A 13,573-nucleotide genomic window follows, 5' to 3' on the forward strand; every position below is an offset into this window, starting at 1 on the left:
GGGCTACTATCGGGGACCATAATTAGGGGTACCCCCAAGACTCCTAATCTCAGCTGGTAACCCCCATCAGCACAAAGCTGCAAAGGCCTGATGGGTGCGATTAAGTCAAGGCTCGGTCCGCTCAAGGTACACGATCTCGCCTCGCCCGAGCCCAGCCTCGGGCAAGGGCAGCCGACCCCGGAGGATTCACATCTCGCCCGAGGGCCCCCTCAAGCAACGGACACACCTTCGGCTCGCCCGAGGCCCAGTCTTCGCCAAGAAGCAACCTTGGCCAAATCGCCACGACGATCGACCGTATCGCAGGGGCATTTAATGCAAGGATGGCCTGATACCTTATCCTGACGCGCGCCCTTCAATCGACAGAGCCGAAGTGACCGCAGTCACTTCGCCGCTCAACTGACCGGCCTGATAAGAGGACAGCGCCGCCTGCGCCGCTCCGACTACTGTGCCACTCGACAGAGTGAGGCTGACAGCGGCCAAGTCCGGCCTCGGGCGCCATAGGAAGCTCCGCCTCGCCCGACCCTAGGGCTCGGACTCAGGCTCAGCCCCGGAAGACGACGAACTCCGCCTCGCCCGACCCCAGGGCTCGGACTCGGGCTCAGCCCTGGAAGACGACGAACTCCGCCTCGCCCGATCCCAGGGCTCGGACTCGGGCTCGGGCTCGGCCCCGGAAGACGATGAACTCCGCCTCGCCCGACCCCAGGGCTCGGACTCGGGCTCGGCCCCGGAAGACGACGAACTCCGCCTCGCCCGACCCCAGGGCTCGGACTCAGCCCTGGCCTCAGCCGACGGTCTCCGCATCGCCCGACCCAGGGGCTCGGACTCGACCTCGGCCTCGGAAGACAGACTCGACCTCGACCTCGGAGGAGCCTCCGCCTCGCCCAACCCAGGGCTCGGACCGACCACGTCACACGAGGCGCCATCATTACCCTACCCAAAGCTAACTCAGGCTGCGGGGAACAAGACCGGCGTCCCATCTGGCTCGCCCCGGTAAACAAGTAATGATGGCGCCCCGCATGCTCCATGACGACGGCGGCTCTCAGTCCCCTTACGGAAGCAAGGAGACGTCAGCAAGGACTTGACAGCCCCGACAGCTGTCCTTCCGCCAGGCTCCAGCGCTCCTCCGACGGCCACGACACCACACGAACAGGGAGCCAAAACCTCTCCGGCTGCCACGACGGCATGTACTTAGGGCACTAGCTCTTCTCTGCTAGACAAGTTAGCACACTGCTACACCTCCCATTGTACACCTGGACCCTCTCCTTACGCCTATAAAAGGAAGGTCCAGGGCCCTCTTACAGAGGGTTGGCCGCGTGGGGAAGGACGGGACGGCGCGCGCATAGGCCTCTCGCTCCCCCCCGCGCGGACGCTTGTAACCCCCTACTGCAAGCGCACCCGACCTGGGCGCGGGACAAACACGAAGGCCGTGAGTTTCCCCTTTTACGCCTATCTCCCTCTGGCTTCTCCCCCCTTCGCGCTCCGTCTCGCGCCGACCCATCTGGGCTGGGGCACGCGACGACAATTTACTCGTCGGTCCAGGGACCCCCCGGGGTCGAAACGCCGACAGTAGTAGTACACCGTAGCATTAAAGTGGGCCTTTAGCATTGACTATTATTGAATATTAATTTGGGCCAGGCTCACATTAATTCAACAATCCCAACCAAATGCTAAGTCACACTAAAATGCTCCTATCATCTCAAACGTTTGATATACTGGTGTTACAATGGAGACTGCTAAGTTGAACATCCACCTATAATCTAGACTACATTTGACCACAACTGCATAATGGACTAAGCATTGAATTGACAGTTTTGCGTGGAATAAGTTTCATCTAAACTCTTTACCAGTACTAGATTGTCGAGCGCATCCCATCTGGTTGGAGCATATAAGTCAAACTCCATAGCCTTTCATGGGTATCTATAGACCACCCATAAATCATAAACTGTAACTAGCAGTTAACCCATATAAGTACGTTTCTCTAAAGATGTTCTGTAAGACAACAACTTTGCTTCACAAAGCCACTTGAAACATATTAAGGTGTAAACACTAATCTACCTTACAGTAAGAAAAGATGTGCATCTGAATGAACCTTTTTAAGGGTCTTAACTCTCAGTCTATCAGTAGCTTATTTCACCATTCTAATTCACGGGATTTCCGGTCACATAGAACAGATTAACACTATGATAAACTTTAGGTGGGTCTCAGGCCCATCTCAATCGATGCACTATTTATTGTTCTGTAAGACAACAACTTTGCTTCACAAAGTCACTTAGAACATACTAAGGTGTAAAACACCAATCTACCTTACAGTAAGAAAAGATGTGTATCTGAAATGAATCTTATTAAGGGTCTTTCCTCTCAGTCTATCACTAGCTTGTTTCACCATTCTAATTCACGGGATTTCCGATCACATATAACAGATTAACATTATGATAAACTTTAGGTGGGTCTCAAGCCCATCTCAATCGACGCACTATCTATCACACTACGTGTAAGGAAACATATAAAATTAAGTTGGGTCTTCGTTACAGTTTCCAAGTCTCTGACTGTACTTGTAAGTAAACATATAAAACCAATATTATGTTGCACTGCAGACACCATGAAATGGTTATATCACAGTTAATATCTTCCATTGCAGACACCATTGAAACAGGAACAAATTTCTCTTCATCCGCATACACAACCAAATTAAGCTCATATGCAGACAAGGATAAAATTTACTCACCAGATTGGAATGAATTCCACCTCAAGCACCGTGCCTAGCTCAATCTGGGAAAGATGAATGCTCCCTATAGATCCGGTCTACATCTAAGATTCCTCAGCCTTTATTAGACGGGGACGCGACGACCTGAGCACGATTGAATCAAGGCGAGGGAAGAAGGCGACGACGGGGGCTGTACACGACGGCGAGGTCGCAAGGGCACGAGAACCCCAATCGGGAGAGTGTGGGAGCGGGAGGGCGCGAGATGTACACGACGGTGAGGATGCAAAGGTAAAGGCGCAGAAACCAGAGCGAGAGCGCGCAGGCATGGGAACAGAGGGGGAGGGCGTGGGTGGGAGGAGGGTGGGATAGCGCGTCGGCCTGGGGATGGCGAGTCCTGACTCCCGAGGACTAGCCAAACATTGCTAGCGACCGGGACGCGATGCCGAGCAAGATGCAATGGCGAGCTAGAAGACGAGCCGGTTGGAAGCCGTTGCATGGGTTTTTCTTTTTCTTTTTACCCAGCCTGTTGGAAAACGAGCAAGAAGATGCAATGTCTGTTTATCCAGCCTGATGGATGCTCTAATGGAGGAGGAATCGCTATTTAAAATTTAAATAACAATGAGATTGTTCCCTATATATCCTCTTTAATTCCCTTGCTATTCAATTACGGTTAACAAGGGAATTTTAACGCTTCAATTATCTTTGTTCCACTTATTCTAGAAAGTCCTAATCGGGCCTGAGCTCTGTCAATAGCGAGCAATGGTGAGTGATTTCCAATCACACAATACACGATGCTATTTCGTTTCTATTCTGTCGACCGTCGGCTCTGCCTTTCTATTCTGCAGAGCCCTCCTGGCCGCTTTCTACACTGACAAAAATCTCTATATAAGCACAGTGTCCGGCATCTTGGCCCCTTCCCCACCCTTCGCCCTTTCAAGGAGGCCGGCCTCGCCTCACACTCCCGCCCGCCTCCGGCGATTCATCCACCCAATAAAGTATCCAACCCTAACGATCCGGATCGCCTTACCCCGCGTCATCCACGCGAATTGATTCGATTATCCTCGGATTTTCCCCGTTTTTTTGTGGGTTTCCTATCTTCTTCGATCGGAGTGCTAGGGTTTGGGCGCGCTCGGTGGGCGGCGTACTCCAGGGTCATCGTTAGTTGGACGGGCTAGGGTGCTTTCTCACCGGGGGAAGGGAAGCGAATCCAAACGATGGAGAAGAAGAAGGTGGCGATCCCGCTGGTGTGCCACGGTCACTCGCGGCCGGTGGTGGATCTCTTCTACAGCCCCGTCACACCCGATGGTTACTTCCTCATCAGCGCCAGCAAGGGTAAGCGAATCCCCGACCTCCCCTCCCATGTGATAGTTACATTTTAGTTTCCTGATTGGTTCGGATCGGATTGGCATGGTGAGCGAGTTATTTTGATGCGATGGATTGGTGTTAGCTATATGTGTTTAGGAGATGTTGGCTAGGATGCATGTATTTGAGCGTTGCAATTTCAATATATTTTTATGTGAATGTAAGAGTTAACTGGCAGTACAATTTGTGCGATGATAGTCTCCTGATGCTTTCAACTATGTAGTTTGGTTGGTGTTGGGGCTCAATATTAGTAAACTACATATACTGTAGAAGTTGGACAGTGTTCTTTTGCTGCTCCAGTAAATACAACTACAAACCCATGTTGTGTAAGATAACGCTATTATTGCCAGTTACTCTGAGTGCTGATTATTTAACCTGGCACATGTTTATTGGTTAGGCAGAAAACAGTTGGCACTTGGCAGGATGTACCTTAATGGATAGGTAGGCCACACAGTTGATTTCTGGAGAACACAAGGCATTTTAACCATTATTTTTACTAATCCCACTCCTTGATCCCTGAGCAAGAGGAACTCATTAATTATTTGATTTATTTCATTGTGATTGTCCTGCTACATCCATATGCTTGTACATTGCTTTATGTTGCTATGTCAAACATTCAAAATTACGTTTCTCCCAACATTCGGCTGCCAAAGTAGCTTCGAACAGGTTATGGTTATGAAGGGTACTGATATTGAGTAATCTGTGTTGCTGGTGAGAAAGGGTGTTGTTTCTGGTATACATATGACCTTGTGATTATATGTTGTTTCAATCTTAGATGTGCAGTGCTAGTCCAACAATGCAATCATTTAAAGTTTTATGGTTGCCTAGTTGGCATGGTGCAATTTATCTGAAGTTTACCACATCGAACCCATTTAGGCTTTGTTTGGTTACTCTAGTATTGACCTCAATCCACATGTGTTGAGGTGGATTGGAGTGTAAATTAGTTTAAGTTACACCCCAATCCACCTCAATACAAGTGGATTGGGGTCAATACTAGAGTACCCAAATTAGGCATTAGAGGGATGAAGGAGCTATTGCAAACTCGTAGTTTATACAATGTTTTGCCATTTTTAGTCCTTACAGCAGTCCTATTGCTGTCCATTTCGTATGTAATCATAACTGCAGAGCAAGTTTCCATTTTGTATTGCACGGGTTCCTATTTTGGAGTGTGTTGTTATGAGTTTGGACCGCTAAGTGGTATTTTTTTGGTTGTTTGGGTAACTTGGATAGAGAAATGCCTGTTTAGATTGGTGGATATCAAATCATACTATATATAAGTCAGCAATTTTTATGGCTTCATGTTTTGAGCACCACTGAGTTACAGATAAAATGGATGGAAGCAAATTAAAACAGTTGGATAACCATGAATATTAAAAGCTTGTTAAATACAAGACATGGCTTGTTACCTAGAAACATGTATGCACATCTTGGTTTTGGATTACCAAAGAACAACTTGGATTCTTTTAAGAAGGTATAATAAATAGCTTATTTTGTCCTAGTTGTAAGCAACTAAACATCATAGCACTGAGCCTCAATTGGATACCAGCAGTGTATTAATCTGTATCTTGCAGTTCTTCACGATTTAATTGTGTGCCCATATTGCAATGCAAACAATGAGAATGGCGAACACCCTATCTGTCTTGCTGTCCTTAGAGTGGTTTAAGTGCTGTGCTAAATGTTATCCATGAATTATTATAGAGTAGAATATGTAGATATTTATCCGAGAAGAGAAGAGTGAGCACTGAGCAGTTTCTAGGCTAGCTTTTAGTACGGATCTTGGATTGGGACCAATTGATAGTCGAAAAGACTCAGACACCTATCATGTGGGGAGGTAGCTGGTTTACATGGCGAAGGTTATACATTTTTAATTTTGATGCCTGACTAAAGGGTGATATCCTTTGTTACCAAGCTTTGAACTGTTTTACATTTTTGCATACTACTACAACTTTACAACAGGAGAAGCATAGCTGCCGTCTCGTGTTCCTACCTATTGAATGACCTTATTATTTCTTTGTTCTTGCAGACACAAATCCAATGCTTCGTAATGGTGAGACTGGTGACTGGATTGGGACTTTTCAAGGTCATAAAGGAGCTGTTTGGAGCTGTTGCCTTGACAGGAATGCTCTGAGGGCTGCATCTGCTTCTGCTGACTTCTCGGCGTATGATTTTCTTACCCTTCTAAATTCCAATCAGCGTTGCTGCTCATTTAATTTTCCCTTTTACAAAATTGGATGCATATTGATTACTCTATCAAATAATCTCTGTTTCATGGACATTTTCTGTAAATGATTTCTTTGTTTGCTTCAATGCTTCCTGTGACATGAATGTGGACGTGCTAAAGTTCATATACTGCCACTCTGATCGGCCAGCAACTTTAAACTGGGCATATTTATCAATGTGTTTGGTGAGGACAGAAGTAACATTCAATTGTTTATTTGTTGTCGCCCTTAACATGCATCATTTCATACTAAACTATCACGTGAAATGTGAATGTAGATTAGAATAGATACGCTGACCTATAAAACTTCCATCCGTATATTATTTTGTTCTTGGTTTCATCTTAGGATCAAGAATATGTAGTAGTTACTTAAGTTTTCTTGTTGAAGTTGAACACTTGGATGAGCAAACTGGAAAACATCATGAGGGTCATTTGTGATTGAAGAATTTGGGAAAGGCTTATTTTACATAGTATATACTATGATTAAACTCTTTAAGGTTTAAGTGGCCTACCATTGCCATAGCCATATTCTATAGTCTATACTCTCTCGTCCCTCCATCCACAAATATAAGGGCACTGTTGTTACAGCGTCATCTAGGTGTCTGGGCGGCTGGCAACGAGTGCCATAGTCTGTCGCCTCACCTGAACCTAGCCAGACGGATGCTTGGATGACTTAGGTGACATCACAGCGACTAGACAGGCTCCCAAGCGCCGCCACCGTCGCCTAGCCACAATTTCAGAACAAGATCAAGGATTAGGAGAAGAGGAAGAAGCTGAAAATGACTTTATTGCTCCTGATGATCTACATGTTTAGGATGACTATGGCCAAGCACTTGCTACAGATGAAATTGCTACAACTCTGCAAGTGATGAGGATGTGAACAGCATAAATGAGATGGACTTAGATATTGATTAGGCTTTACGGGCTTATGGCAGCATGCCATATTTATCAGCTATTTAGTTTATCATGTTTTTGCTTGATATGTATAGTTGCTTGCTACTTGCTGGACCTATATTTTATTTGCTAGTACTGCTGGATAAATGGGTGCTTAGGTGGTCGCTTAGGCGTCTGGCTGGTGACTCGCCTCGCTGTAGCATCGTGATAACCATGTAAGATGGATCTGGGTAACATGCCATTTAATCTCCTGTCAAATCTCTTTAATGACATTGTTAACCTGACATTTAATCTTCTTAACTTGTCAATCAGAACACATGAACAATTAAATGTGCTTTAGTTAGGGATATATGCGTCTTTTCCCATCCAGTTTTTTAATCTGTCCTTGAAATTCCACTTTCCCTTTTATTTGTCAATGCTGGGAGCAGATGATTTTGGGTATATTGTGGATGTTACACAACTCTGTTTAGCAAATGTGGTTCTTTTAAGTGGGTTTTATTAATTCAATATAATATACAATTGCATGCAGAGTGAATCCTGGCAATCGGCAGGTGTAAACACACCAACAAATCAGCTACAAGATGCACTTCATTGCGCATTCCTGATTTGAATTCTCTGTTTAGTGACTAATGTTAAAAATCAGCTACAAGCTGTACTTCATTGCTCATTCCTGATTTGAATTCTCTGTTTAGTGACTAATGTTGATCTTTCTTTTCCAGTAAAGTATGGGATGCACTTACTGGTGATGAACTACATTCATTTGAACATAAGCATATAGTTCGGGCATGTGCTTTCTCTGAGGTAGTGCTTGTCCTCATCTCAATGAAGTATTATGTGGAAACTATGGTTATCATTCTGGAGTGTTCTTTGCACCTAAAATGTTGTGCACAGTTCTTTCATAAAATTTCTTAAGTGCTGTTATCCACTCTGAACAATTCGGCCAGTTATATTAAAGCCTGCCCTTAATTTGTTATTCTTACTGCAACCATTGGATATCTGAAAAATGTACTTGTAAAATGGTTGATTTGTATCCATGGCCACATCTTCCTTAGCATTATTAGTATTTGTTTGCTACCTTAGTTGTATTATAGTCCTAAGTGGCCATGTTAGTTTAATGCTTATATAACTAGGTTATGTTTGCACATGGTTTACCCCCCCCCCCCCCCTTTAATTGTATTTTTATTTTTTCTAATATAAATACTTATAAAAAAACCTTGGGAGTTTTCCTTTAAACTTTGAAGCAATAGACAAGTATTTGCAAACTAAAATCAATTTGATTGAGAAACATGTATTTGGGGTTTGGTGCAGCCGCTATATGTTTTGTCCTTCAATTTTTCTTTTTTACACGCTGTTGTACAAAATTGGTCTTGTTTCATGCTTTGCTTCTGACCTGACTTGAATTACCATTGACATTGCAGGACACCCACCTTTTACTCACTGGAGGCATGGAAAAGACTTTGCGTGTGTATGATATTAATCGTCCTGATGCAGCTCCAAGAGAGCTTGACAAATCACCTGGTTCTGTCCGAACTGCTGCCTGGCTTCATAGTGACCAAACTATATTGAGTTCCTGCACTGACATGGGTGGAGTAAGGTGTGTGCACGGAAGAAATGCTTCAATGAATGCTAAACATTTATACTGGTTGGCATATATATATTTACTATAGCTGTGCTCCTTTTAATTATTTTTTATGGTACTGTGCAGGCTATGGGATGTGAGAACAGGTAAAATTGTCCAAACTCTTGAAACCAAGGCTTCTATTACTAGTGCAGAAGTAAGCCAGGATGGCAGGTTCATCACTACAGCAGATGGCTCAAGTGTAAAATTTTGGGACGCGAATCAGTAAGTTTCTTTTATCGCCATTTTAGTTAATCACTTATGTTGATTGATCCCTTTCTGACAAACATTTTGCATCAGCTTCGGCCTTGTGAAAAGCTATGATATGCCGTGCAATGTGGAGTCAGCTTCACTTGAACCCAAGTCTGGGAGTAAATTTGTAGCTGGAGGAGAAGATTTGTGGGTTCATGTATTCGATTTCTTCACTGGTGAAGAAATAGGTATGTTGTATCCTTTTAGTTCTTTAGCCTGCAGCTCAGGACCCCTGCCTTTGCCTATACAAATAGAAAGATTAGCATAGCATTCTTGTCTGGCTTTCAATCAAATGAATCTTATCAGTTGTGTTCTGCTATTCTAGCTTTCAATGTTGTGATGTGTTGACTGTCGAGTATTTATTTAGCAGCGATATCAGTTACGTTCTATTGATTTAGCTTCAAATCTAGTCCCAGCTCACAAGTCTGTAGTACAAAATAAAATCGTGTATAAAAAATTGTATAATCAGATTCGGGATTAAAACTTCTTCACTTGAGTACCAATGGTATTTAGATTTGGGAAAATATATTATGTGGCAATGGTAAAATCTGGATTACCACAATTTGCCAGTGTTGGACCAATTGTTCTTTGCATACCTGGGTTCTCTAGGGATGTGTTTTTCCCTATATATGTTCCAATTTTGCCTTGAGGTATCAAGGGAAAAACGGCCTTCTGGGCGATAGAATTTTCAAGATACATTGGTTTGCTGGTGACTACTTTTAGAAGGTTATACCCATAGCATATATACATATCTGGAAATGGATCTATCTTGTCCCACGTTTGCCCTGAGTCTAAATACCATTAGCTACATTCACTTGATAATCACCATATTTTTGGTCTGTTGATAAATAGCAGACACTACGTTGATGGCATTTGTGTAATATTTTTTTTTTGTGTTTCTTAAGATGGAAATCATTTGTTGTGTTTGGGTTTTAGTTCTGTTGAAATGTTTATTGCCCATTAGTTCTCTTCTCTCGCTTTCAGTATTTCTATGGGAGGTATGCTTGTTTATGGTTTCACTCCATTGCCTTCCAAGTGAAATGACAGCTGTTCTTCATGCAGCTTGTAACAAAGGGCATCATGGACCGGTCCACTGTGTCCGGTTTGCACCTGGTGGTGAATCATACGCATCGGGTTCAGAAGATGGCACCATTAGGATCTGGCAGCTTAGCCCAGTTAATGCTGATGACGACGAGGCGGCCAATGCAAATGGCAAGGCAAATGCTGCAGTGAACGAGGTTACAACCAAGCTCGAGGGCGGCTTCCACATTCCCAAGGAGGGACAGGCTGGGGGGTAGGACCTCATGTGCTTTGTTGTGGTGCTTGTGGTTCTTATTGCGAGGAGATTGCCCATAGGGCTGCCACGGTCATTCAGTTTCTCCCTGCAGAGCCATCAACACCTGTTTGCGATCCAAGGGTATCATGGCTTCAAGAGTCATCACCCTGGTAACTGGGGAAAAACCATACCCCTCGTAAGCATGGTGGTGGGTTTTTGGATGGGGCCTTCGCTTTGATAGAACATAGCAACTGTAGTGTCAAAAATAAACAAGAGAATACAACTTGGGTAGGTATCGTGTCTTCGGTCATTAAAGTGAAGTATTCTGTATCGCCGCCAGTAATTTTTGTGGCTTTTGATGTTGGAACGCCGATTTTCAAATCAAAGCTGACGACCACTTCTTGATCATGAGGCAATATAGATAGCGTCATGCCCATATCAAATGACAGATTTCTCTGCTCACTGGACATGCTTTTTTGGTGGCATCCGCGGACACGATACGTGAAATTTAGTTTTATGTTATTGTACACCTACCCGAAATTCATGATTGGTTTAGGAATCCCATAAAGTCGACCTTTCCCAGAGGACATCTGGGATATAAGGGCACTGACGCATGTTGCGTTTTGCAGCAATCTCGTCACTGCGTTCGCAAAAGGGAATCGCGTCACATGCCCCTCCTTGCGACCTGAGACTTGGCTGATTGCATCTGATCGGCCTTCCTAAAATGTTACCATCTCATGATAGGCACCACCGTTACTGTTACTAAGTCCTCGTTTAATACTTGTTTCGTCCAGCAAAGAGACGGGAATTTCTGCTGCAGACTGCTGTTCTAATGGACATCAGATCTAACTAACGCATTGACACTGCAAATGGTTTCTAAAAAAGATTGCAGACTGACGGTTATGCAAATTCTGACAGATAGGTGTCACAACGAGATTAGTTGTACGCATGTAAAGACTTTGACTCCTGTACGGTAGCTAAGCTCAGTATCACAGGATGTTGCATGGCTGCACGGAAACAGAAAACGTTGTTTTATGCTGCGACCGTTCCAGTGCGCTTGCCCAGCACTGCACATGCAGAGAGGAACATCATCATCACTCTAGGGATTCAGGATGTGATTGGCAAGTGGAGCTGAAAGCTCCGGACGTGATAGAGAGAAAATGTCCTTTTCACTTGATTGATCTTACAAGATATGAAATATACTAAGAGCAATAAACAAGTCAAGTAGAGAATTTAGGAAGAAAAATCGCAATAAAGCAAAGAGACAAGTGAGACACACGATTTTTATCTCGTGGTTCGGCAAAGCCTACATACACGTTGTGGTGTCCTCCTTTGGACAAGGGTTCCAATTAACCCCTCCCAAGTGATCATCTTGATCAACCTTGAGTGCCACAGTTCTTCCTTATATCTCAAGTATCCCGTTTGCAAGGAATCTCCACAACTTGGAGTCTCTTGCAGCCTTACAAAAGATCACAATGTCAACTTAGAGTAAGGGAGGGAAAGAAAGTACACACAAGAGCAATGAGCAGCAACACATGCAAGAATCATAAAGACAAGAGCGCAACAAGACAAAACAATAAGAACAACTCGTAATTGGCGCTCAGATCTCACTAAAATAGCTAGTATGCGTTGTTGCAGCGTCTCAGAGTGTTGTATAGCTCTTGGAGTACTTGGGTGCTGAATGGAGGCACTCAGGGGTCCTTTTATACCCCCAAGTGAGACCTAGTCATTGCATCCTTCCATAGAAAGCAATAGAAACTTTCCTGTCTACGGGCGCACCTGACCGATCTGGTGCACCACCGGACCAGGTCTATGTGCCCCTAGCTCGGGATCTAATTAGCGCCCTTCCTTAGCTAGGTGGCACTAGATAGGTCCAGTGCACCACTGGACCGTCCGGTGACATCAGCTAGCTGTTGGGCACGGACGAAGTCCTAAGTAGCCATTGGTGAAGCGGTCTGTGCACACCGGACTGGTTCGATAAATTTTATAATTAAAATTCTCGGGACCGAGCATTTGGGCTCGGTCACATGGACCCAGTCCGGTCCAGTGCAACCCAGACCAACACATGTTGGGCTCTTTTGAGCCTATCTTCTCCAAACTTTTTCAACTTTCTTTAAGGGCTTCCCTACGACTTATACAATCATAATTAGCAATAAATCAATTGACTAAGTGTTGGTAACTTACGTCTTCTCCTTAGTTTCACCGGTGTTTTCAATATGGCTCATTTCAAGTCCAAAATGTATTTTTTTTCTTCACAAAGGGTTAGAGGACCAAAGCAAGTGGTAGAAACATTGTAATGGACCTACGCAACATGTTTATGTGTGAAAACCTGACAACTTTACCATTTTACTCCAAGTTGCATATTTGGACCCTAGTTTGAGCACTTCTGGACTTGATCTCTTAAAAATGACTTTAATGAACCTGTGCTCATACTCACATCAAGATAGTTGATGTGGTGTGTTAGACACTTAATCACCAAAACAGGTAGCAATGGCCCTATGGCATATTTCTCTTTCACCAGTACGTACCCCAAGTACAACAATAGCGCAAACCCCTCTTAGTACATAATGAGTTATCAGGTTGCCATCACATCCTCTACGGGACAACAATGCAATGGCTAAATCATTCATCATTGCCCTCGAGGGTCTAGCCTTAACTTGGTACTCAAGGTTGTCCCCCTCTCAATCAACTCCTGGAGGGCTCTTTGCGACAACTTCCAACTAAATTTCCAAGGATACAACCTAAGACCGACGTCCTCGTAGAGCTCTCCCACTACAGACAACACGAGAAAGAGACCCTCCATGATTATTACAAAAAGTTCCTCCTGCTCAAATCCCAGTTGCCGATTGTCGAAGACCAAATCACAATCCACTATGCCATCAACAACCTCCATGCTAGACAACTCTATAGTCACTGAATAAGAGATTCCCCAAGAACCCTACAAGAATTGTATCAACTATTTGAGAAGTATGCTCGCTCGGAGGAATTACATTTCCAGAAACTTGAGACCCAATGGAAGTTCAATGAGACTTTGCAGGATAACAAGTTATGCGCTAAAGGCCAGCACCAGGATTGACCCCACCAGGATCACAGTTAGCAACCCCAGGTGCACAACATCGCTAATCCATAATAGCTAGACATGGTACCCCACTTACAGTCAGGACAACCCTTCGCAACATGGTTGAGGGGGCGGTGCAGCAAGAGGCCACAACCGAGGTAGAGGCCCTCAGCAGCAAATGAACCTTTATT

General features: G+C 44.4%; 1 protein-coding gene across 1 annotated transcript; it reads left to right on the forward strand.

The window, feature by feature from the left end:
* Positions 1-3,627: 3,627 nt before the first annotated feature.
* LOC103629787 (serine-threonine kinase receptor-associated protein-like) lies at positions 3,628-10,707 on the forward strand. The gene is made up of 7 exons (NM_001301602.1): positions 3,628-4,036; positions 6,090-6,225; positions 7,898-7,979; positions 8,597-8,772; positions 8,884-9,021; positions 9,097-9,236; positions 10,111-10,707. Exons 1-7 carry the CDS (start codon positions 3,919-3,921, stop codon positions 10,344-10,346), a joined length of 1,026 nt encoding a protein of 341 aa, NP_001288531.1. The 5' UTR covers positions 3,628-3,918; the 3' UTR covers positions 10,347-10,707.
* The last annotated feature ends 2,866 nt before the right edge of the window (positions 10,708-13,573 follow it).

Source organism: Zea mays, chromosome 6 (assembly GCF_902167145.1).
Source record: "Zea mays cultivar B73 chromosome 6, Zm-B73-REFERENCE-NAM-5.0, whole genome shotgun sequence".
Lineage (NCBI taxonomy): Eukaryota > Viridiplantae > Streptophyta > Magnoliopsida > Poales > Poaceae > Zea > Zea mays.